We start from the raw sequence: 24,456 nt of genomic DNA, 5'->3' as shown, positions 1-24,456 counted from the left end.
AACTGCCCGTGAAGGCGGAAGAACCAACAAAGATCAACGGCATGACGATGCAGAAGGCAGTGGAAATCACTGCATTAAAGACACGTAACGTGTATTCACAGAACATGTGGCCTGTAACTGAAGAAGTGTCATGATGCTCTCTCCTTTAGCAAAAGATTCCGGAATAGTCCCCCATTCGGATCTCCGGGAGGGGACTCCCAAGGGGGAGGTAACCATGAGAGAAAGATCGAATAATCAACGAAGTAATAACATTCTACGAGTCGGGGCGTGGAGTGTCAGAAGCTTGAACGTGGTAGGTCAATTAGAAAATCTGAAAAGCGAAATGCAAAGGTTCAATCTAGATGTAGTAGGGGTCAGTGAAGTGAAGTGGAAAGAAGACAAGGATTTCTGGTCAGATGAGTATAGGGTAATATCAGCAGCAGCAGAGATTGGTAAACGGGAGTAGGATTCATGAGAGTGTGTTACTGTGAACAGTTCGGTAACAGGGTCGTTCTTATCAGAATTCACAGCAAACCAACACCGACTACGATAGTTCAGGTATACATGCCGACGTCGCAACCTGAAGATGAACAGATAGAGAAAGTGTATGAGGATATTGAAAGGGTAACACAGTATGTAAGGGGGATGAAAATGTAACAGTCTTGGGGGATTGGAATGCAGTTGTAGGGGAAGGAGCAGAAGAAAAGGTTACAGGAGACTATGGGCTTGCGACAAGGAATGAGAGAGGAAAAGATTAATTGAGTTCTGTAATAAATTTCAGCTAGTAATAGCTAATACACTGTTCAAAAATCACAAGAGGAGGAGGGTCGGGTGGTACGGTAAGATTTCAGTTAGATTACATCATGGTCAGACACAGATTCCGAAATCAGATACTGGATTGTAAGGCGTACCCAGGAGCAGATATAGACTCAGATCACAATATAGTAGTGATGAAGAGTAGGCTGAAGTTCAAGTCATTAGTCAAAAAGAATCAATACGCAAAGAAGTGGGATACGGAAGTACTAAGGAATGACGTGATACGCTTGAAGTTCTCTAAGGCTGCAGATACAGCAATACAGCTCAGTAGGCAGTACAGTTGAAGAGGAATGGACATCCCTAAAAAGGGAAAAACAGAACTTGTGAAGGAGAACAGAGGTAGAAAGAAGATAACTGCAAAGAAACCATGGGTAACAGAAGAAATACTTCAATTGATCGATGAACGGAGGAAGTACAAAAATGTTCCGGGAGTCTCAGGAATACAAAAAAAAAAAAAAAAAAAAAAATGGTTCAAACGGCTCTGAGCACTATGGGACTTAACTACTGAGGTCATCAGTCCCCTAGAACTTAGAACTACTTAAACCTAACTAACCTAAGGATATCACACACATCCATGCCCGAGGCAGGATTCGAACCTGCGACCGTAGCGGTCACGCGGTTCCAAACTGACGCTCTTAGAACCGCACGGCCACACCGGCCGGCTCAGGAATACAGAAAGACAAGTCGCTGAGGAACGAAATAAATAGGAAGTGCAGGGAAGCTAAGACGAAATGGCTGCCTGAAAAATATGAAGAAATCGATAAAGAAATGATTGTCGGTAGGACTGACTCAGCATACAGGAAAGTCAAAACAACCTTCGCCGACTTTAAAAGCAAGGGTGACAAGATTAAGAGTGCAACGGGAATTCCACTGTTAAATGCAGACGAGAGAGCGGACAGGTGGAAAGAATACATTGAAACCCTCTATGAGGGGGAAGATTTGTCTGATGTGATTGAAGAAGAAGCAGGAGTCGATTTAGAAGAGATATGGTACCCGGTATTAGAATCAGAATTTCAAAGAGCTTTGGAGGACTTAAGATCAAATAAGGCAGAAGCGATAGACAACATTCCATCGGAATATCTAAAATCGTTGGGGAAGGTGGCAACAAGACGACTATTCACGTTGGTGTGTAGAACGTATGAGTCTGGCGACGTACTATCTGACTTTCGGAAAAACATCATACACACAATTCCGAAGACGACAAGAGCTGACAAGTGCGAGAAATATCGTATAATCAGCTTAGGAGCTCATGCATCCAAGTTGCTGACAAGAATAATATACAGAAGAACGGAAAAGAAAATTGAGGATGCGCTAGATGACGATGAGTTTGGCTTTAGAAAAGGCAAAGGCACGAGAGAGGCAATTCTGACGTTACGGTTAATAATGGAAGCAAGACTAAAGAAAAATCAAGACACGTTCATACGATTTGTCGACCTGGAAAAAGTGTTCGACAATTTAAAATGGTGCAAGATGTTCGAAATTCTGAGGAAAATAGGGGTAAGCTATAGGGAGAGGCGGGTCATATACAATATGTACAACAGCCAAGGGGGAATAATAAGAGTGGACGACCAAGAACGAAGTGCTCGTTTTAAAAAGGGTGTAAGACAAAGATGTAGTCTTTCGCCCCTACTGTTCGATCTGTACACCGAGGAAGCAATGACGGAAATAAAAGAAAGGTTCAGGAGTGGAATTAACATTCAAGATGAAAGGATATCAGTGATACGATTCGCTGATGACATTGCTATCCTGAGTGAAAGTAAAGAATAATTACATGATCTGCTGAATGAAATGGACAGTTAAATGAGTACAGAGTATGGATTGAGAGTAAATCGAAGAAAGACAAAGGTAATGAGAATTAGTAGAAATGAGAACAGCGAGAAACTTAATATCAGGATCGATGGTCACGAAGTAGATGAAATTAAGGAATTCAGCTACCTAGGCAGTAAACTAACGAGCAACGGAAGGAGCAAAGAGGACATCAAAAGCAGAGTGGCAGTGGCAAAAAGGGCATTCCTGTCTAAGAGAAGTCTACTAACATCAAGTATCGGCCTTAATTTGAGGAAGAAATTTCTGAGAATTTACGTCTGGACTACAACATTGGATGGTAGTGAAACATGGACTGTGGGAAAACCGGAACAGAAGATAATCGAAGCTTTTGAGATGTGGTGCTACAGATGAAAGTCGAAAATTAGGTAGACTGATAAGGTAAGGAATGAGGAGGTTCTGTGCAGAATCGGAGAGGAACGGAATATGTGGAAAACACTGATAAGGAGAAGGATGATAGGACATCTGTTAAGACAGGAGGGAATGACTTCCCTGATACTAGAGGGCGCGATAGACGGAAAAAACTGTAGAGGAAGACAGATAAAAAGAGGACATAGGTTGCAAGTGCTACTCTGAGATGAACAGGTTTGCACAGGAGAGGAATTCGTGGCGGACCGTATCAAATCAGTCAGAAGACTGATGACCCAAAAAAAGAAAAAAAATGTGTTTGCCGGGGTCTCGTCCGTGATGTGGAAGAGGCCCTGCCGGCGGCTGTCGAGCGCACACAGGGTGCAACCGACTACACATAGTGGCACATGTCAGCACGAATGATACCTGCCGCTTGGGTTCTGAGGGCATCCTCGGTTCCTTTCGGCGGATGGCTGATTTGGTGAAGGCAACTAACATCCCACATGGGCTGGAGGCTAAGCTGTCTATTTGTAGCATCGTACCCAGTGTTGATTGCGGTCCTCTGGTTTGGAGCAGAGTGGAAGGTCTAAACCAGAGGCTCAGACGGCTCTGCGACGGTATCGGACGCGAATTTCTGCACCTCCACTATCGGGTACAGTGTTCCCCTTTATATGTGCACTACACGCAGGAAGCGGCTACTAGGGTACGGAGTATATAGAGCGTGCACATGAGGCTTTTTTAAGTTAGAGAAACCTCCCTAGGATCAAAGACGATTTGCCTGATAAATTAGCCACAATATCCACAGAGAACGTTTGTCGTCGCAGATCGCAGATAGAAAAGCTTAATATAATTTTAGTAAACCGCAAGAGCAGCCAAGGAAAATTCCAAGAATTAGTATAGCTTTCTGAAGGTTACAATGCACAGATAGTATTAGGAACAGAAAGCTGGTTGAAACAAGACGTTAATGACAACGAAATATTAAGTTCATATTGGAATATTTGTCGTAAGGATAGGTTAGCCGCCAGTGGTTCAAAAATGGCTCTGAGCACCATGGGACTTAACATCTGAGGTTATCAGTCCCCAGAACTTAGAACTACTTAAACCTAACTCACCTAAGGACAGCACAGACATCCATGCCCGAGACAGGATTCGAACCTGCGACCGTAGCAGTCGCGCGGTTCCGGACTGAAGCGCCTAGAACCGCTCGGCCACCGCGGCCGGCCCGCAAATGGTGCCGCTGTGTTTATTACAGTAAAGAATTCGATAAAATCTAGTAAGGTTATCAGGGATTCCGATCGTGAATTATGTGTGAAGTTAAGTATGGAAGGTTGGTCAAAAATCGTAATCGGATGCTTTATAGACGGCCTGGGTCAGAAGCTCTAGTGGTAGAGCGCTTCAGACAGAACTTGAAAAATATCGTTAGTAATTTTCCTGACCATGCCGTTGTAATTGGGGATGACTTGAGGTTGCCGTTTATAGACTGGGAGTATCATGCTATCAAAACTGGTGCCAGAGACAGGGATTGCTGCGACACTATTCTGGATGTCTTGTCCGAAAATTACTTTGAGCATAGTTAGGGGACCAGTTCGTGACGGTAACGTCTTAAACCTCCTGGCAACAAACAGATATGAACTTATCAAATCAGTTAACGCAGGAGAACGTATGAGTGATCATAAGGCTGTGATAGCATCTATGACAATGGGTCTGACAAAAGATTTTAAGACAGCTAGGAAGATACTTTTGCTTAGAAAGAGTGAAGGGATACAGTTTTCAGAGTATCTGAGCAGTCAGTGTCAAATATTCAGTGATGAGAACGAAAATGTGGAAAACAAATGGAAAAAATCAAAGGAATCGTGCAGTATGCACTACACAAATATGTTCCGCGTAAGGCCTTAAGGGATGGGAAAGACCCACCATGGTTTAACACCCGTGTTAGAAAACTGCTGCATGACCAAAGGGAACTCCATCTCAGATTCAAGAGAAGTAAGAACTTAGCTGACAAACAAAAGCTGAACGAAGCGAAAATGAGCGTAGGGAGAGCAATGAGAGAAACGTTCAATGGCTTTGAAAGTAAAACTATGTCAACCGGCCTGAGTTAAATCCCTAAAAGGTTTTGGTCGTATGTAAAATCAGTAAGTGGGTCAAAATCATCTATTCATTCACTCAGCGACAATACTGGCAAGGAAATGGAAGTTAACAGAGAGAAGGCTGAAATACTGAATTCGGACTTCCGAAATTATTTCACCGTCGAAAATTTAACACGGTCACGCCTTTCAATCGTCGTACGAACGTCGAAATGGCAGATAATGAGATAACCGATCGCGGAATAGAAAAACAACTACAAACACTTAGTAGTAGAAAGGCGTCAGTACCACATAAGCTATCTGTAAGATTCTACAAAGATTATGCGAACGAAGTTGCTCCCCTTCTAGCAGTAATTTATCGTAGACAACTTGAACAACGTAGGGTACCTAGCCACTGGAAGAAAGCGCAGGTCATTCCCGTTTTTAAGGAGGGCCGTACGCAGATGCACACAATTATAGACTTATATTGTCGTCAGTCTGTTGTAGAATTATGGAACATGCTTTGAGCTCAAGAATTATGACGTTCTTGGAGACCAAAGATCTTTTGAATAAAAATCAACATGGATTCCGCAAACAGAGATCCTGCGAAACTCAGTTCGCTCTGTTCCTCCATGAGGTCCACAGCTCCGTGAACAACGGCGCTCAGGTTAGATTAGATTAGATGCCGGGTTCCTTGATTTCAATAAGGCACTTGACACCGTCCCGCACTGTCGTTTAGAGAAAAAAATACGAGCTTATCGAGTATCGGAAAAGATTTGCGACTTGATTCAAGACTTCCTTGCAGACAGAACTCAACACGTCGCTCTTAACGGAACAAAATCGACAGATGTAAAGGTGATTTCCGGTGTACCCCAAGGAACTGTGATAGGACAAAAATGGTTCAAATGACTCTGAGCACTATGGGACTTAACATCTGAGGTCATCAGTCCCCTAGAACGTGGAACTACTGAAACTAACTAACCTAAGGACATCACACACAGCCATGCCCGAGGCAGGATTCGAACCTGCGACCGTAGTGGGCTCATTCTGAATCTGAAAATGCTTAATAACTGCTTCATCAGCTATGATGTGAAGTTGTTGCCCTGATCTCCAGAATACTCAACTTTAAAAACTAATTATTTACCACTGCGCGTGCTACTGCGTCCATCTGCTGGTTTGGAATAGCAATATTTGCAATATAGCAAGAGAAAAGATCTGTAATAGCATACAACAGTTCTCCACTGATGTTCGGCTAAAAGGTACTAAAATATCCTTTCATATCATCTCAATAGGTTTAGTTGCCTCTGACAGTCTCTGTAGTAGCTGCTAATGACTTGAATCTGTTAATGTGCACATGGCACATAGTTTTTCACGTACTTATCTACATCTTACTTTAGTGTTCTCCATCAATAATGTTCATCTACTCTCTGATCTGAGGTTGTATGATCCTCATGTCTAGTTTGTTTGCTTCCCTCACTACTTCCTCTCGCAAAGGGGCAGGCAATGAACATGTACTCCTGTCTAATTGTCCTACATAACACCTTCCATGAACTGTGATTGTGTTTTGAAACGTTTGCAGTCTGCGTCAGCAGCTTGTGCTCTCTACCATTTCATAAGGTTATGACCCAGTGCTGATACTACAGAAATTTTTCTACTAAGCCCATCTTCATTACCATGCTTCCTACTGGGTTTGTTAATCACCTAGAAGTCAAACTTACTGCGTTTTAATGCCCATAGTGTAAATCTATTTGATGGATACTTCAAACTTAACAGAACTTCAATGACGGATGATCTGTCAGTTCCTCAAATTTCTTACCATACAAATAACACTGCAAGAATGTTATGCTATTTGTCAAGCTTAACGCCTCCTTCTCAGTGTAAGAGTAATTTTTCTCAGCTTTGTTCAGTTGTCTTGAAGTGTAAGCAACTGGATGCTCCTTGCCCTGCTCTTCCTGACTTAAGACATAACCTACAGCATTGTTGCTTGCATTGCATGATTAAATAAATTCATTTTCATGATCCAGGTAGATTAACACAACACTAGCTGTTAATAATTCTCTCAGTTTTTCAAACACTTCTTGACATTCTGCTGTCCATTGGAACTTATGCCCTTCTTCAACAAATGATTGAGTGGCTCCGAAATATCCGCAAAACCCATTACAAATTTCGTACAGTAATTAGCTAGTCCCAAAAAGCCTATAATTTCTTACTCCTCGCTGGTATGGGTATAATTTGTACCACATGCATCTATCTCAGATATGTTTTTAATCGATCTCGGCTAATCATATGTCCTAAGTAATTCTTTTTATGCAGAAAGGCACTGTTTGATGCTTAGGGCAAGGTATGCAAAATGTAACCCCTAAAAAAACCTTCAGCTATTGCACATATACTTCCCAATCTTTTACAGCTACTACAGTATCATTGAGGTACATCATACACTGTCTCGGTTTCAGCTGCTCAAAACCCTATCCAACAGCTGTTGAAATACGGATGGTACATTTTAAAAATAAAACAGCATTTGCCAATACTGGTAATAACATCAAGGAACTCTAAATTTAGTTTTTGATTGGCCCTCTGGCACTACTTCTAATTGATGATATCCACTTTTCATATCTACTGTGAACTAGTATCTACACTGTTCCAAGTTATCTGGGGCTTCCATAATATTCTTAATCCCAAATGCATCTGTAACTGCCCTACTATTCAAATAGCGGTAGTTAAAGTAGAATCTCTGTTTCTTTGTCCCATCTGAGAATTTTCCTGCAGCGATGACGACAGTTGCACTCCATGGATTAATACTTTCCTCAACGATGCCATTGTTCAATGTTTGGTTAATGAATTCTTCCATAATTGGTTTTAAGTGATAAGATTCTCTATATTGCTTCTGGGACCAGGTGATTTATCTCTGGTTGGAATACTGGTCTGCAATACTGAAGTTACTGGTAATGGACCAGGAGGATTAAGTAAGTCCTCAAATGCTAACAATAGCTTCTTCATTGGTACTCTCTCCGCCCCTTCCAAATTTTCCACTTTCACGTGTAATGCACTTATTTCTGCGGTTTGCTTATGGCTAACGTCCTAACTTGAGCAATTTATGTCATCCTTGCCTCCAACACCTAAATTGGCAAATGAAAATCCTTGTGACAAATTTATATCATCAGAGTGACAGCCACTAGTCGCTGACTGAATGCACAGTACCGTTCACTTACATTAAACAAACTTCCATAATTTCCTGGAACTTTTTTGCTCCAACCTAAACACTTGACATCGCTGAATCTAGCGACTATACAGCATTACCCCTCATTCATGTGACCAAGAGGTCCCAGTTCACCACAGGCATGTGGGCCTCTTTATCTAATAATAAACTGTGCTCTCTACCATCTATTACTTCCATTAAGCAATACTCTGTACCTGCATAAATCTTACTGGGAACGTCATCTGGCGGTTTTGGAGCTACTGTTGGTGTTTAACCATCGGTTATTCTTACTCTGTCACTCGATATATACCCTTTATTCCTACAGACCTGTTTTCAGTGCCTGACAACTCCACACTTTTTTCGCTGTGATTGGCAACACTCTGCATGTGACCTGAACGCCAACATCGATAACACATCACATCAGCAGAAAAGACATTCCTTCTGTCCACACTCTTGTTACTATACCTCTCCCTTCGAGTCCTGTGGCCATCCTGCTGGCGGCAACCAGGTCCTTTGAGCATTTTGCCCGCATCCTTCTTAACATATCGGGTGTCACTCTTGTTAGGAATACATGTAGGATCCTGCGTTTTGCCTCCTGTAGAATAATTTCGTTCGCTCCGTCGTTCGCTGTCAGTTCATCGAATCTGGTAATAATCTGTCGCATTCTATCCACAAAATTTTGTTCCGTCTCATTGTGCCTTCACAAAAATACAACAAGGGAACAAACGAAAACAATAACAACAAAGGAAATCGTGTAAGTACTACCAGACTCCAAAAACAATTCCAGTGCTAACATTAAACTGCTATAGATAGGTAATTAGGCTATTATAGAAGTGTGTGTGCTTTTAACTTACCACAACACTAGCGGACGAATCAGAATCGATTTTCCTCTTCTTTCTTCTTACAAACTTATCCGTAATTATAAACTATCACAGTAGCACACAACACAAAAAACAATTAACGGTAACACATTAAATTCAGCTGCAAGTAAGAACTGAGTTCATTAACAAACAACAACTGAGCTCAAGCAAGGACAACAACCGGTCTCGGCTAAAATAGGGATGGGCGATAGCCGATAGTGCTATGGATGTGTAGATAGTTTAAATCCGTGGTTGGTCTTGCTGACTATCGATAGTTTGTATCCCGTTTTCGTCGTATGACTAAAAATCAAAACATCTTAAGTTTCCCTAAACGGCGACTAGATCGTGCGTAACTTCATTTGGGTGATATGGGGCTCCGGACCCCCTGGACTCACCGCTGGCTACATCGTTGTACTGCATGCAGGCAACCTGTGCTTCTGACGTCATGGGTGCGGTATGTTTACGGTACGACACGTCCGAGAAACTGGTAGAAGCTGACCTCAGGGTAGATCAGCTTGGATTCCGTAGAAATATTGGAACACGTGAGGCAATACTGACCTTACGACTTATCATAGAGGAAAGATTAAGGAAAGGCAAACCTACGTTTCTAGCATTTGTAGACTTAGAGAAAGTTTTTGACAATGTTGACTGGAATACTCTCTTTCAAATTCTAAGGGTGGCAGGGGTAAAATACAGGGAGTGAAAGGCTATTTACAATTTGTACAGAAACCAGGTGGCAGTTATAAGAGTGGAGGGGCATGAAAGGGAAGCAGTGGTTGGGAAGGGATTGAGACAGGGTTGTAGCCTCTCCCCGATGTTATTCAATCTGTATATTGAGCAAGCAGTAAAGGAAGCAAAAGAAAAATTCGGAGTAGGAATTAAAATCCATGGAGAAGAAATAAAAACTTTGAGGTTCACCAATGACATTGTAATTCTTTCAGAGACAGCAAAGGACCTGGAAGAGCAGTTGAACGGAATGGGCAGTGTCTTGAAAGGAGGATATAAGATGAACATTAACAAATGCAAAACGAGGTAATTGAATGTAGTCGAATTAAGTTGGGTGATGCTGAGGGAATTAGATTAGGAAATGAGACACTTAAAGTAGTAAAAGAGTTTTGCTATTTGGGGAGCAAAATAACTGATGATGGTCGAAGTAGAGAGGATACAAAATGTAGACTGTCAATGGCAAGGAAAGCGTTTCTGAAGAAGAGACATTTGTTAACATCGAGTATAGATTTAAGAGTCAGGAAATCGTTTCTGAAAGTATTTGTATGGAGTGTAGCCATGTAATGAAGCGAAACATGGACGATAAATCGTTTGGACAAGAAGAGAAAAGAAGCTTTCGAAATGTGGTGCTACAGAAGAATGCTGAAGATGAGATGGGTAGATCACATAACTAATGAGGAGGTATTGAATAGAATTGGGGAGAAGAGGAGTTTGTGGCACAACTTGACAAGAAGAAGGGACCGGTTGGTAGGATATGTTCTGAGGCATCAAGGGGTCACAAATTTAGCATTGAAGGGCAGCGTGGAGGGTAAAAATCGTAGAGGGAGACCAAGAGATGAATACACTGAACAGATTCAGAAGGATGTAGGTTGCAGTAGGTACTGGGAGATGAAGAAGCTTGCACAGAATAGAGTGGCATGGAGAGCTGCATCAAACCAGTCTCATGACTGAAGATCACAACAACAACGTCCGAAAAGTGGACCAGAGGCTTACAGCTACATTATTAATCGAAGCTACTGTTTTGTTTGCAGATCCTCGCCCGCAGTCCTGATAAACAAAGAAATCCCCACGCCGCTACAGTATACAGAACAAAATGAGGCAGCCCATTCCCACTTCATCAGTAGCAGGGACTATTTTGCTTTGACTCCTCTAGTGGCGTTCTGTTGTGACGAATTCACTCCGTACCGGTATTGTCGGCATACAACTGGAAAAAATAATTGTGTGACTTAATTTTTTGAGGTGATAATTAATGCTTTATAGCTACGCCTCGTAAAAATTAGGCTAAAACACTGTAGAATTACGCAACGTCCTGTATACATTCCTTGTTTACTTATTACGACATCATTCGGTACATAATAACTGTTTATTGACATTCACTTGTACTTCATACTCATATGTTCATAATATAGGCTGACGTATGATCATTGGACACAAAAGTCAAAGCATTTTACAGAAGCAATGACAATTTTACAACGGGAAAACTAAAATAGAAACAAAGATGCCAAACAATCCACAACTCTTACTTCGCCATCATCCTGTCCCAGCGTTAGAAGTTGCCTACGTGTCCAAGAATACCCTGACTCGTCGCTACCTGCATTAGCCGATTCTATTACAGATTGTTTAGGTACACACTAATCTCATACAACTATATCCTACGTCCTACATACACGTGCGCACACACGCACCCAACCACCCGCCCACCCGCAAAGACAGAGAGAGAGAGCCTTTTTTATTCGTGCATTTATTCAGCACCGAAGGTTTGTAACTGTTTTCCCACAAAGTGCCTTATGCACTCATGTTTTCAGCCACAGAGTACAACAAGGTTTGCTGTAACAGCACCTTAAACCACTTATCAGAACATTTTGGATCTCAGTTAACTATTATAGTTTCTAGAAGATATGGTGCACAGTTTTTTTTCCAAGTTGTTATTAATCATCTAAGGGCACACAAGTTATTACCGTGTGGGACGAGAGTGGGCAAGTTCATTATAGTGTTAAGATTAAGAAGAATTGCGTGATTGTAACAATGCATATGGATCATAAAGGGAGAATATGAAATGCTGCAAAGAGATATTAGCACCAGTTACAGTTCCTCTCCGAACTTTTATGGTTTTCATTTGAATTTCTTATTCACTCACTGCTTTTGATGAGTATCCTACTCTCTAGCAACCTTACTTCGCATCGGCTACACTGTAGTAGCATTACAGTCGCTTAGGACAGAGGTCAACAAACTCATTAGTCAGCAGAGCCAAATATCAGTAGCACAACGACTGAAATTTCTATTTAGAGTCAATTTTTTTAAACCTAAACTATATAGGCAGGTACATTGTTATCAACTTAATTAGAGGACCTCCAAGTTGTGTTTTGCTCGAAACGCCCACAATCATTGAGGTACTTTCGCTGAGGTCGACCCGTTCACTCCCCCATCTACACTCACCTTGTATATTTGTTTCGTCTGTCTCATTTCGTTCATCCTCCCTGTGTGTCTAAACCATCTCAAATAGCTCTCTCAATACTTCACAATGCACCCTAAAACAATTTAATAAACTTTGTATAATGTTTTAAGTCTCAGTTAAACTATAGGTACTTTGAATCGATCTTGACACAATACATAATAACGACGGTATTTATCGATAAAATTAAACTGTAATGCATCCATAAAATTAAATCATGACAGTGACTGACAAACACTAATGTAAACAGTGGCCTTGCATCTCCTAGGAAGTTCGTAATTTGTATTTAATTTTGGGGGAAGATTTCAGGTTCTCATCAATAAGACGATTTCTCAATTTACTCCTGATAGGGTTCACGCTTCAAAATGACTGTTTGCATAATATGTAGTCCCGAATACAAAAAGAACAGAAACTGATTACATGAGTCAGGAGTACTATTCCAGTTGTCAAGAATCTTCTCCAAGTCTTCTAAAGCAGATCCCTTGTGCGGAGAACTAAGTTCACCTTTTTTTTCTAAAATGTTTCTGTATCAGTACAAAGGCATTCAAATTTCGAGTTCCGCAATTGTTTGTTTTTCAATTCTAGCAACTGCATTTCAAAGTTGCCCATTTAAATATTAAAAGGAGAAAAACTTAATTGTGTTACAGCAGCGTTAAGAGGTTGTTATGCCACCGCACGTTTGTATTTTGTGGAAGAGACACACCGAAGGGTTGTGCCTCGCGAGCTGCGGTTTGCCGACCACTGGCTTAGGACAATCAAATTTCTATCGCCCTTATCCATTTTCTCAGTTGCTCTATTTCCACATATATTCTCTCTCTTTTCTCATCATCAGTGTGTGATATGGACTTGAAAACGTGCTCGATAATGGCTGGTGTTGGCCCATTTTCAATACTCAGGAGAATAATTCGATCACTGTCTCGTTCATAGCGTCCCACTTGGTTAATTTCCTTGTTGATCGTTGAGAAGAAAAAACTTGTTATATCAGATATACCAAATGGTCATATACCAAATGGTCTACAAACTAGTAACTAACAGTTTTCCCTTGCTGTAGTGAGACTATCGCAATCATATATTTTCTGTGATTTAATTTCAGTCTACAAATTAACTATGGTCGCCATGAGACGATTTAAAACTTAACATGGAGCACCGTTATAGAATAGTTATTAGGACATCTTTTTGACATCCGTCCTTTTTTTCAGAAACCCTTCGTATGTACCCGCCCGTTCCGGTTCTCAATCGCGAGGTGGCGCAAGATTATAAACTGTCAAGATATGACTGTGTCTTGGAGAAAGGGACTAAGGTGGTCATTCCAATTATGGGACTCCATTATGACAGAAAGTTCTTTCGCAATCCTGAAAATTTCGACCCGGAACACTTTTCCGACGAGCAGAAGGTATCAAGGCATCCCTTTTCCTATCTGCCCTTTGGGGAAGGACCACGCATCTGCATTGGTGAGTTTCTCCAAGTTTCTTCTTTATTGTTTGTTAATTTTTTTCATAATTTATATGAATATGTTGTTGCATATAGAGTAACAAATACAAAAGTATCGAAAAAGATCAGTCACGCATGTGTGTAACACGTTGGTGGATAACTACGTTTAATGTAACTCCTAATAAAATGACAAATAGTGTCAACTATGATTTTTCCAAAACATCCAGAAATGTAAGTACCTGAGATAAATATATTTAGTGCACTGGAGGTAATTGTGAAAAACTACAATACTAAATCACGCCAAATGTTCGAACACTAATACTGCTATTGTTGTTGTTAATGATGTTGATGATGATGAGTATGATAATGATGCAGCTCTCCGAGTGTCTCTGAGTATTGCTACCTACACTCATCTGATTCTGTTCACTATATTCCAGCCTCTGTCTCCCTCAACATTTTTTATCCCTGTATCCCTCATCATATACACCCGCAGTCTCCTCCATTACCTATCTGACGGTTCTTTGATGTCTCAGCATGTATTCTACTAACTGATCCTTTCTTTTAGTCAGGTTCCACCATAAATTTCTTTCTTCCCCAATTCGATTAAGTATCTCCTCATCTTTCCAGAATGAGATTTTCACTCTGCAGCGGGGTGTGCGCTGATATGAAACTTCCTGGCAGATTAAAACTGTGCCCGACCGAGACTCGAACTCGGGACCTTTGCCTTTCGCGGGCAACGAGATACTGGCAGAAGTAAAGCTGTGAGGACCGGGCGTGAGTTGTGCTTCGATAGCTCAGATGGTAGAGCACTTGCCCGCTGTTTATTGTCCATGTCTCACTTCCATACATGGTCACACTTCAGAAAAGACTTTCTAACAATTAAATATGTACCTGATGTTATAAATTTATCTTCTTCAGAAGTGATTTTCTTCCTGTTGCCAGTCGGCCATCATCAGGTATTCTGCCGCCTAATCTAAGTCTCTCAACACTGCCTGAATTAACTCGACTACGTTCCATTACCCTTGTTCTACTTCTGCTACTGTACATCTCATAACCACTTTTCAGGACGTTATCCATTTCGTTCATCTTCTCTTCCAAGTCCCTTGCAACAGTTACAACGCCATCAACAAACTGCAAAGTGTTCATTTCTTCTCCCTGAACTTTAATTTATTTTCCAAATTTCTCATTTGTTTCGTTCACAACCGAGTCAGTGTACAGATTGAATAAAACTGAGACTATCTTCAGAGTGTTATGCACAAATAGATTAGCAACAAGTCGTCTATCAACACCTGTCATAGATAATGTTGATTTGTGCACAAAATGTTACAACTGATTCACTTGTATTAAAAAGGGGAGAAGCGCTTCTTACTGGTTAATTGGATGAAATTTACTCAGATAAACAGAATGGAATCAACGGCGATACACTAAATAAAATGGAGTAACATAAACTAAAATCTCTGAAATCAATTTAGAAATTATGAACCATCAGTGTAATGAATGTGATTCGACAAACAGAAATTTGGGCAACACTGGTGTGTTGGGAAACTGTGGATGCACATTTATTTCGTAAAAATAGAACGAACAGCGTTTTTAATCTCATTTCTTCAACTGAAAAAAAAGCTAAATTTTTCTTTATTTGTTTGTTGAAAATTTCTTTCTTTCCTGACGCTACCCACCCATGGTGTATTACTTGACAGATTTCAACCCGTCAAATGGTCATGTTTAGAACAACATGTAGCATTGTGGTCTTGTAACTCTTCCAGGAACGTCAATTGTTACTCAATGAGCGACAATAAATGCTTTTCATTGAGTCTAAGACCACAGTACTGCCTACTGTTGCTCAGATGATCATCTGACACGTTTAAAGCCAGTCATACAGGAATACGAATGTGACTGTTTAAGAAAAAACATATTTCTTCTACTTTCCTAGTTTCCAGTTTTCAGTACTCCATAAACTTCTCCACCATATTGCCATTCAGTTTCTTACATCTATGTTCTTTCTTAAGTTTGTTACGTTCACTTGGGAGACTCCTAAATTCAAACGAGTTTCTGTCTGTAATTTTAATACTTTAATGTTTCTTTCCAGTTCTTTTCTTCTTTTCGTGATTCAGGCACCGTTGACTTTGTTTTCCAGAACTACAGAATATTTATTTTGTTAACCTGACCTCTTTCCTTCGCTGAGGATGTCCAAAAATGTACTTATTTAAGGAGCCCTTCTTTTTAAGTTTCCTGTTTTGTCTTTTAAATAATGAAAATGTCTACCGAAAAATTATTGTGAGAAAAAAACGCAGAGGGTTGGCTTTTTTATTAGGGAAGACGAAAGACGGTTCAGACAGAACAGATGCTGTGCAAATAATCTCTTTCTTTTACAACAACTAATGGAGAAACTTATAGCAGTAGGAAAGGACTTACATATCGCCTTTGTAGATGTAGCAAAAGCTTATGACATACTTCCTAGAGGAAAACTGTGGAAAGCAGGGAAAATTTAGACATGGATAACCATATTTTACAGATTATTGTCGAAATGTAGAGAGATTATAAGGTACAGATTAACTGTGGGAGGCTATGAAAAATATAGATGGGGATGTCCATATTTTACTCATTATTATTGAAATCTACAAAGACGTTAAGGTACAGATTAAATTAATGATGAACTAAGAGCAAGAATGAGGGCAAATATAAGAGTGATAGATGGAACTGAAACAATATCATTGCTGAGGTATGCCGAGTTGTTGAGAATGTCGGGTTATTGGTAGGGTTTGAATGGAAATCGCCTGGTATACATAAACGCCACAGAACACGATGTTCTTGGAAATAACACATCAATGAAATACTGGAGCATCGCAATGTTTGTAATGAGAATGCCCTGAACAGAGAGATGTGGCGGAAGATAACAGGAATACAGCAAAATGTTGTTATTGTCGAGCTTTGTATTAATTAATTCTGACGTGTAGTAATAATAATCAACCATACCACAGCAACTAAGCCAGATCAAAGACTTTACGTCTTGTTTCATTTTCTTTTGATTTTCTTCTTGTGTAGTAAGCCAAATTTCAACGTGAGAATCAGATCACTGCTAAGTCAATTGGTAATAGATCTATTAGAACTGATGGGTATTTGAACACAAAATTTTCATTAGGTGGAGCCATATTACCGACCTTTCATGCTTTCATTCACCTGTTTGAAACAAGCACTTTCAATACGTTTCTTGTTTGTGTGCTATTGTGTATACTTCGTTTTAGAAGATGAAAAGACCACAGATCCTCAATAGTCATCTACAACAGGAAGTAGTGGAAGTAGATTTTGAGTGGAGAAAAAAAATTAAACCATGCTCCCTATACTACTGCAATAACATTTTGCGTTGTTAACCTGAGCAAGTGATCTATTTGAAATACGCTTCTTTTTCACGAATTTGTTGCTCGCATTTTGTTGATTTATTACAGTCAACTATTTTCGGTTCTGCTGAGTCATCATTATAACTAACTAGCCAGAAATAACAAAAATGCAAAATTTCTGTTACATAGAAACAGTTAAAAATGTTAAAAAGTACAAGATAAAAAGAAAAAAGCCATAAACACATACAAGGTAGCGGGTATACTTTTTTCTCTTTATCTTAACTTTTTTAATACCTTTTAATTATATTTAGTAGTAATTTTTGTTTTCTTCTGGAGTTCTAGTTCTGATGTAACTGGTAAACTGTCATAAATCCAACAAATGCAATTAAGACATTTATGAATGAAAGAAGGTCATCGTATCGCATTGTTGAACAGTATATTTTATCAAAAGGCTTACTGCAAACGATGGAATGAAAACACAAGACAGAGTGATTTTGTTACAGTTTTCGAAACAGCACTGTCCCTACAGAGAATGGATGCAAGTTTCTGTACGCCCTGAATAAATTTAAGAAGTTTTCCTGCAGGGCCTCTTTGGCCTCTCTACGACTTGATACAATTCCACAAATGTTCAATATAAGGAATTATTTCAAAATTTTTTGCAGTCTTATGTGGGTTGAATGGGATTAAGTTTCTGACTGATTCTGGAAATTCAATGTTGAAAACATGTAGCATTATCAGTCACACCTACAAAGAACGGCTGACACATCTATTTTGTTGCAGGCAGGCGTTTCGGATTCATGCTGGTGAAGTTGGCGATGATACATCTACTGTCAAAATTTGATTTTCTGCCTGTTGGAGACAAGCAGGTAGAAGTACGCATGGATTCCAACAACCTCTTGCTGAGACCAATCGGCGGAATCGATCTGAGAGTGGAACTACGACAAGTGCCTACATGCTGAAGAGCTGCAGTGGACATCTTATACCATAATAGGATGGCCGTCTTATATTGAAATAGTATAAAAGATCATGTAATCAACTGGTGACCTAATCTCGTTGTGTTAGCTGGAAGAACTTAAGTTTGTTAGTTAACAACCAGTAATTCCATTGTGGGATTCTGTGCCAAAGGAATGAAATAAAATTTACTGTGCCGCTCATAAGCAATAAAACCATATTCAAATACTCTCCCTGTATCTTTATTCAAACATTCAAGAATCAGGATCAAGAACATTTAATAAACATCATTCTCTGACATTAAATATAGATCGCACAAGTCAATATTATCAATTTGGTTGAATAATGAGTATCCACAGAGTGAGGCGTGTATTCAATACTCGCAATACACTGAGTGCAAAACCCATGCACCTCGAGTAATATTATAAACAAACCAGCCCCAAACGCGTCTACATTAGACGTCAGTTTCAAATAGCTGCGGGCTGCGGTTCTTGGCCAATCAGAAGAGCAAATTTATTGCAGGTTCATGCAATGGTGGTTTGCAAATGTGTTCAGAAAAAAAATTTATTTACTGTATGAGAAATTTGAATGTGTAAAATAACGTTAATGCACAGAACGATGGGAGCACATGTGAGTACTTTCTTCGAAATAATCAGAAAAATTGTAGGGAAGGATGGGGAGCAAGCAGTATATTTACATGTTGGTACCGTTAATGCGCCCGTGTTGTCATAGATCGACAAATTACAATTTTACGACTGCCTCAATACTTTATTTTAAAGATAAAACTGGTACTGCACAATGTTTATAATTTAGAGCCGGTTTTCATGAAGCAGTATTTTTTAAAAATCTCCACTTTTATTGCACCTCACTTCGTTGCAAGATTCCATGATAGTGTAGCGACGATGACGCGCGGTGCTGGTATTTAGCGAATCAGCGTTTAAAATAAGGTCACCAGATCCGTTACACATCTGTCGCAGGTGTAGGACTGCAGCACACTCGCAGCCGTCGTCGTGAGCTTTAATATCGTGGGACTGAAATTCCGAAGTGTGCACCTTACAATACGCGACACGGACGTATTTATGGAATATATAATAGTTCGTGACACCCTCGAACAATTTCGGTTCCGTGACTGATATAACATAGTTCAATGCTTATTCATATGAAATTACAGTCCTTAGAGTGTTCAAACCTGAAATGTAAGCAGTGACGAATCGTGAGTATACATTCTGGCCGTTCACAAATTTTTAGATTTAGATAAATTTGAGAGTGGAATAGAATATGTCGTAGGCCTATCACAGTTATGCGTATGAACAAATTAATACCACTGCAGCCACTGCCAATAATAATAATGGTAGTAATACTAATAATGAGCATAAATTGCTTGACAATAAAAAGAATTGTTTATGTGGAATTTTGTTGTTTTGAACGTAATTCAGTTTGGGGAAAGAGCGAAGTAATGTGTAAACTTTCGTTACTCTCTGTTTCGCATTTTTGTGTGAGTGGGAGTTTTCGTGGTTATTTGTTTTTCCAGACAAGTGTACCGGATCCTTAACGAGAATACTGCCACGGTTACAAGCGAAAGCGAACCATGAGTGACGATAGTTCGATGGCGGTCGATAAGCAGCGCAGCACAGTCCCTCAAGAGACTTACAATAATGTGAGTACCGTCGTAACCGTGACCGACAGAAACCGCCGAGGAAAGGAAGTCCACTAAGTCCACGAATTAATTTCTGGGCTGAAAATCAGACATTTTTACGTTGCACCCACACAACCATTTATGCTTATATATGAAGATGGTATCTGTTCTTTCGGACACGTGGTTTATCAAATCCTTATGTATTTGACCCATAAGGCAATTACGTCACGCCAGTGTCACATCAGCAAAATCTCATTCAAAACGTGCACAGCTGAAGGTGTGCTCGCTGCCCTGATGCCAAGTTTCAGTGAGTCTAGAAGAGTAGCAATGTAGCAGAGCACGGTAGATTAAGTGCCGTATACAACCTCTAACAATAAAGTCTGGTGAATGAAGTCAGAGCGGTCGATCGGGCAACACGGGCGACTGACAACGCTGCAACTGCGTAGCAGCCGGTTTTGACAGCTTGCCCCTATCGTAGATCAGTTGAGCATCGTGTGTGTTCCGTGTTAGACCTTTTGGACGAAGTGGTTGTTTAGTGCGTTGGTTCTGAACTGAGAACTGGACAATGAACGAGCAAAGGACCAATTTAAAGTTCTGTATTAAGCTTGGCACTGAGTGAGGTGGCGCAGTGGTCAGCATACTGGACTCGCATTCGGAAGGATGACGGCTCAAACCCGTGTCCGGCCATCCTGATTTAAGTTTTCCGTGATTTCCCTAAATCGTTTGAGGCAAATGACGGGATGTTTTCTTTGAAAGCGCAGGGCTGATTTCCTTCCCCATCGTAGAGCTCAGCAGTGCATATTTATGGGAGGTGACTATTTCGAAGGACAGTGACATAACTATAGTTCGCAGTTCATATACGTTAATGTTACAGGACTATTCCCCAAACTTTATTGTCAGAGGTTGTATTTTAGGTTACTGCATGTGTGTTAAGTTTAATAGCATTCAAGGAAAAATAACCAATAAATTTACAAGGTGCTAAAAATTAGGGTGTTCATGTGCTTTTGTGCTGTCACATGGAAGCAGCCAATGAATGTAAGCCCAGGATGGCTTGCCATGAAGGGCAACAAAACGGGGAGTAGAATATCTTTGACGTACCGCTGTGCTGCAAGAGTGCCGCGGATAACAACTAAAGGGGTCCTGCTATGGAAAGAAATGGGATCCCAGACCATCTCTCCTGGTTATAGGGCTATACGGTGGGCGACAGTCAGGTTGGTATCCTAGCACTGTCCAAAGAGTCTCCAGACACCTCTTCGGCAAGGAATATCATTAACTGTAGTAGAACTGTCTTCAGTGACGAGTCCCGCTTCGAAATAGGCCCAATGACCAGTAAAGACGTGTCTGTGAACGCCCCAGACAGCAGGAATATATCAGCCTTACTGTCGCCCACCATACAGCCCAACAACCAGTAACGATTGTCACGGGTGCCTTTTCTTTTCATACTGGGACCCCTTCGGTTGTCATATCTGAGGCACCCTTGCAGCACAGCGATATGTCGATTATACTCTGCACCACGTCTGTTGCCCTTCATGGAAAGCCATCCGGGGCTTACATTTTCAGGAATATAATGCCTGCCTGCAGATGGCAAAAGTTTATGCTGTTGTCTTTGTGCTTACCAAACCCTAACTTGGCCATCAATGTCGCCAGAACTCTTTCCAGTTGAGAACGTTTAGATCCCTATGGGTAGGGTCCCCCTAACAGCTCAGCATTTTGACGATCTATTGCACCAATCGGACATAATTTGGCAGGATATCCATCAGTAGGTTGTCCAACAATTCTATCAATCAGTGCCAAGCCAAATAACTGCTTGCATAAGGGCTAGAGGTGGACTAACACACTATTGACTTGCTCAGTTTCTCTACAATTGTAATCATTTGTTTGTCTGTACATCTGCGCATTTCCATCACATTTACCAATCTCTGTCCCATTCAGATAATTCCCTCATGGCGCTTCTTTTTTTTTGGCTTAGAGGGTATTTGGCTTTACACCATGAACAATGCATTTTATAAACGTCTGACTGTTCATATTTACTTCCCTGTTGCCAGCTTCATTTACCTTTCTCGGCATTATAAACAGGAAACACATACACCTAAGAGCCCTACTGTGTTCCTTTTGAAACTCGATAGTTAAATCTTTAGGATTTCCATTACTCTGTGTTCACCAAAAAGTTCTAGTGTTTTGCTGATGTATTCTTCTTCTTTAACGATCACTAACCCCCCCCCCTTTATTTGACCATGTAGCATGCTCTAAATATACAATAATGCAGATGAATAGGATAAACAATCCAGTTATGGTCGACTATAGCATTACTAGTGTTCAGCTAGAAATTAGCCATTCTTAATGTATCATTTTTGATCAATGCATGCAATGCCTGTTGGTCTGGCTTCATCCATTCATTGATCAAAAAGGAGACATTGAGAATGGCTAGTTTCTAGCTGAAATCTAGATGTGCCAATAAAAATTCCAAAGGACGACTGATGGTTGAAATCTATTAATTACAAGTCAATACAACAGTTGCTGCGTGCAATAGCCTCTGAAGGGGGGGGGGGGGGTAACCTGATTACTAGTGTACTACTTGATACCGCCACATCGGTTCAATAATTGGCATAACATTGCAAAGCAGATAGTACAGAAGGGAAATGTCTGAGTCTGACTTTTTGGAAGTTTTAGGAAAGTGTGGTTCATCTGTAAAGGAGACCACATACAGAACGCTAGTCCGACCCATTCTTGAGTACTGCTCGAATGTACGATTTCCACACCAGGTCAGATTAAAGGAAAACATCAAAGGAATACAGTCGGCCTACAGACAAAAGCACTTCTTTGATCATGTTAACTGAGTCTTCTGTCGGTTCTTGGTAGAACAACATTATAATAAATGAAAAGCACTAGTTTGCTTTTGTTCTACAGTATTACTTTTATTACACAATCATTTCTTTCATGTACAGTTGTGCCTATAAATCAGAATATCAACGAGACTGCTTTTGATAAAATTATCTTTAAAGGTGAAGACGAAAACATATTTTAATTAATTAGCAACAATGCTGGGTATTTCCAAAGTATTATTTTTCCCTCCACGATGAAACGAAACTCTGTCCTTACTGAATGAGACAGCGCAGTGGATGAGACTGCCTCGTATTTGAGGTAAGTAAGGATCATAAACAGTCCTGCAATGCTGAGTTAACACTCTTATTCGTTTCGTGGCAGTACCGTGTTGCCTCTCTCAAATACCATTGACGCCGATTTTATCTATCATGCTTGTCCATGTAAGCTTATGCTCATACTTTATGGGCATAGGGATCTCTAAAGCTACGAGAATTTTACCATGATTACGAGGTAAATTTCGCTATACAGAAATGACGAAGCATACAAAAGAATAAGTAGATGTTGAGCACTCAAACATCAAGGAATGTCGAATGCCTCGTGCATTTAGTCAGTATCAGTGTTTTCTGTTTCTGCAATTCGTCTGCGCACATGGCTAGTAGTCACCAACGACTCACAAGCACAGTATTAAATAATTGTAAACCCAAGGCGTCGTGAGTATAAGATGAATTTGTGCAAAACGTACTTCCGTGTTTCAGTTGTTGTGGCTGCTATGCGGTTGCATATCATTGCTGCCGTCTACCAATAGTGATGCTCGTGTGTTAAGTCACAACCTAATACCAGGTAGGTAAAAAAAGAAGGGAGTTGTCATTTAGTCACAGACTTGAAGCTGGCGTCCATCACCTACATAGCCCAAAACACTAGGTTTACCGCATTTATACCTCCGTGGTTCACGTTTCGACCACCTGGGATATCTGTCGACTTTCATAGTCGTATCCCAAATAGCATCTTGCGTTTTGGTTGTGTGGAAACGTAGCTGTTTCATCAAAAATTCCAGCTTGTGTCGTTCATGGGTGAGCTAATCGATCCGATCGTTATCTAAAGTTTGAAGAAATCACATTTCATTCGTAAGTGGAGCCATTCAAGTAACATTTTACGAGACCTAAGCGTTGGAGAGCATTTCCTTAATCACATTTGTAACGTTGCACAGTGCTGGAAGATATTTGAAAAAATTGTTTTCTTTTTTTACCCTGTTAATTGCTATTGTTTCCCACACATTGAATGACGCATCATAGAAGATTTCAAAGTGAGACGAGGTGTAAACTGCAGTGAGATTAATGCAGTGACAAACTAATAAAACAAGAATAGTATTCTGCATGGAGTGCATGTAGGTGTACCTCTACGCAGTCTAGGTTCTCTGACATTTCAAAAATCGTTCACTTTGTTGACATGCACAAATACAGTAGCGTGCCTTGCTTCTTTCCTCATTGGTCACGTTTTTGGGCCAACGAAGAGCATGTTGGTAAGTTTCTTGCAAACGTGACTATTAAAAATGTTGAGCATACGGGCAGAAAGCAGAAAATGTGACAAAAAAGAAGCTGTACCAGTAAGCAATCATTGGTTTCGGAGTTCCAGCTTCGTTTGCTAACGATACAAATATAATAAAAGTGGAATTGATTGGATTACGAAAACAACTTTTTCACATCACATATTTCTCCTCTTGATTATTCGAAATATATTAACGAAGACAAGATACATTAACGAGGCCAAATGTGTCGTTTCACTACTGCTTTTTGGTCGTTAGATTTTCAGCTTTCAACTCGTACGCACAACATTTTTTGTGTTCACGTTTGCAAAAAACTTACCTCCGTGTTCTTCGCTAGCCCATAAACGTGTGAGGACAGAAGCAAAGCATGCATGTCAACAAAGTGAATGATTATTGAAATGTCAAAGAAACAGAACTGTATACAGGTATACCTCCACGCAGAACAGAGTTCTTGTTCTATTAGATTGTCAGCG

At 40.3% G+C, this 24,456-nt stretch overlaps 1 protein-coding gene across 1 annotated transcript in view; it reads left to right on the top strand.

Moving 5' to 3' along the window:
* LOC126484825 (probable cytochrome P450 6a14) overlaps positions 1–23,245 on the top strand; it is a 44,199-nt gene extending 20,954 nt beyond the window's left edge. The window contains exons 3-4 of the mRNA XM_050108421.1: positions 13,464–13,715; positions 23,196–23,245. Of these exons, the coding sequence (XP_049964378.1) occupies positions 13,464–13,715; positions 23,196–23,245 (302 nt within the window). The remainder of the gene's footprint in view (positions 1–13,463; positions 13,716–23,195) is intronic.
* The last annotated feature ends 1,211 nt before the right edge of the window (positions 23,246–24,456 follow it).

This window comes from Schistocerca serialis, chromosome 6 (genome assembly GCF_023864345.2).
Source record: "Schistocerca serialis cubense isolate TAMUIC-IGC-003099 chromosome 6, iqSchSeri2.2, whole genome shotgun sequence".
Lineage (NCBI taxonomy): Eukaryota > Metazoa > Arthropoda > Insecta > Orthoptera > Acrididae > Schistocerca > Schistocerca serialis.
The sequence above is the reverse complement of the archived record's forward strand: the minus strand, read 5'-3'. Positions and strand labels throughout refer to the sequence as shown.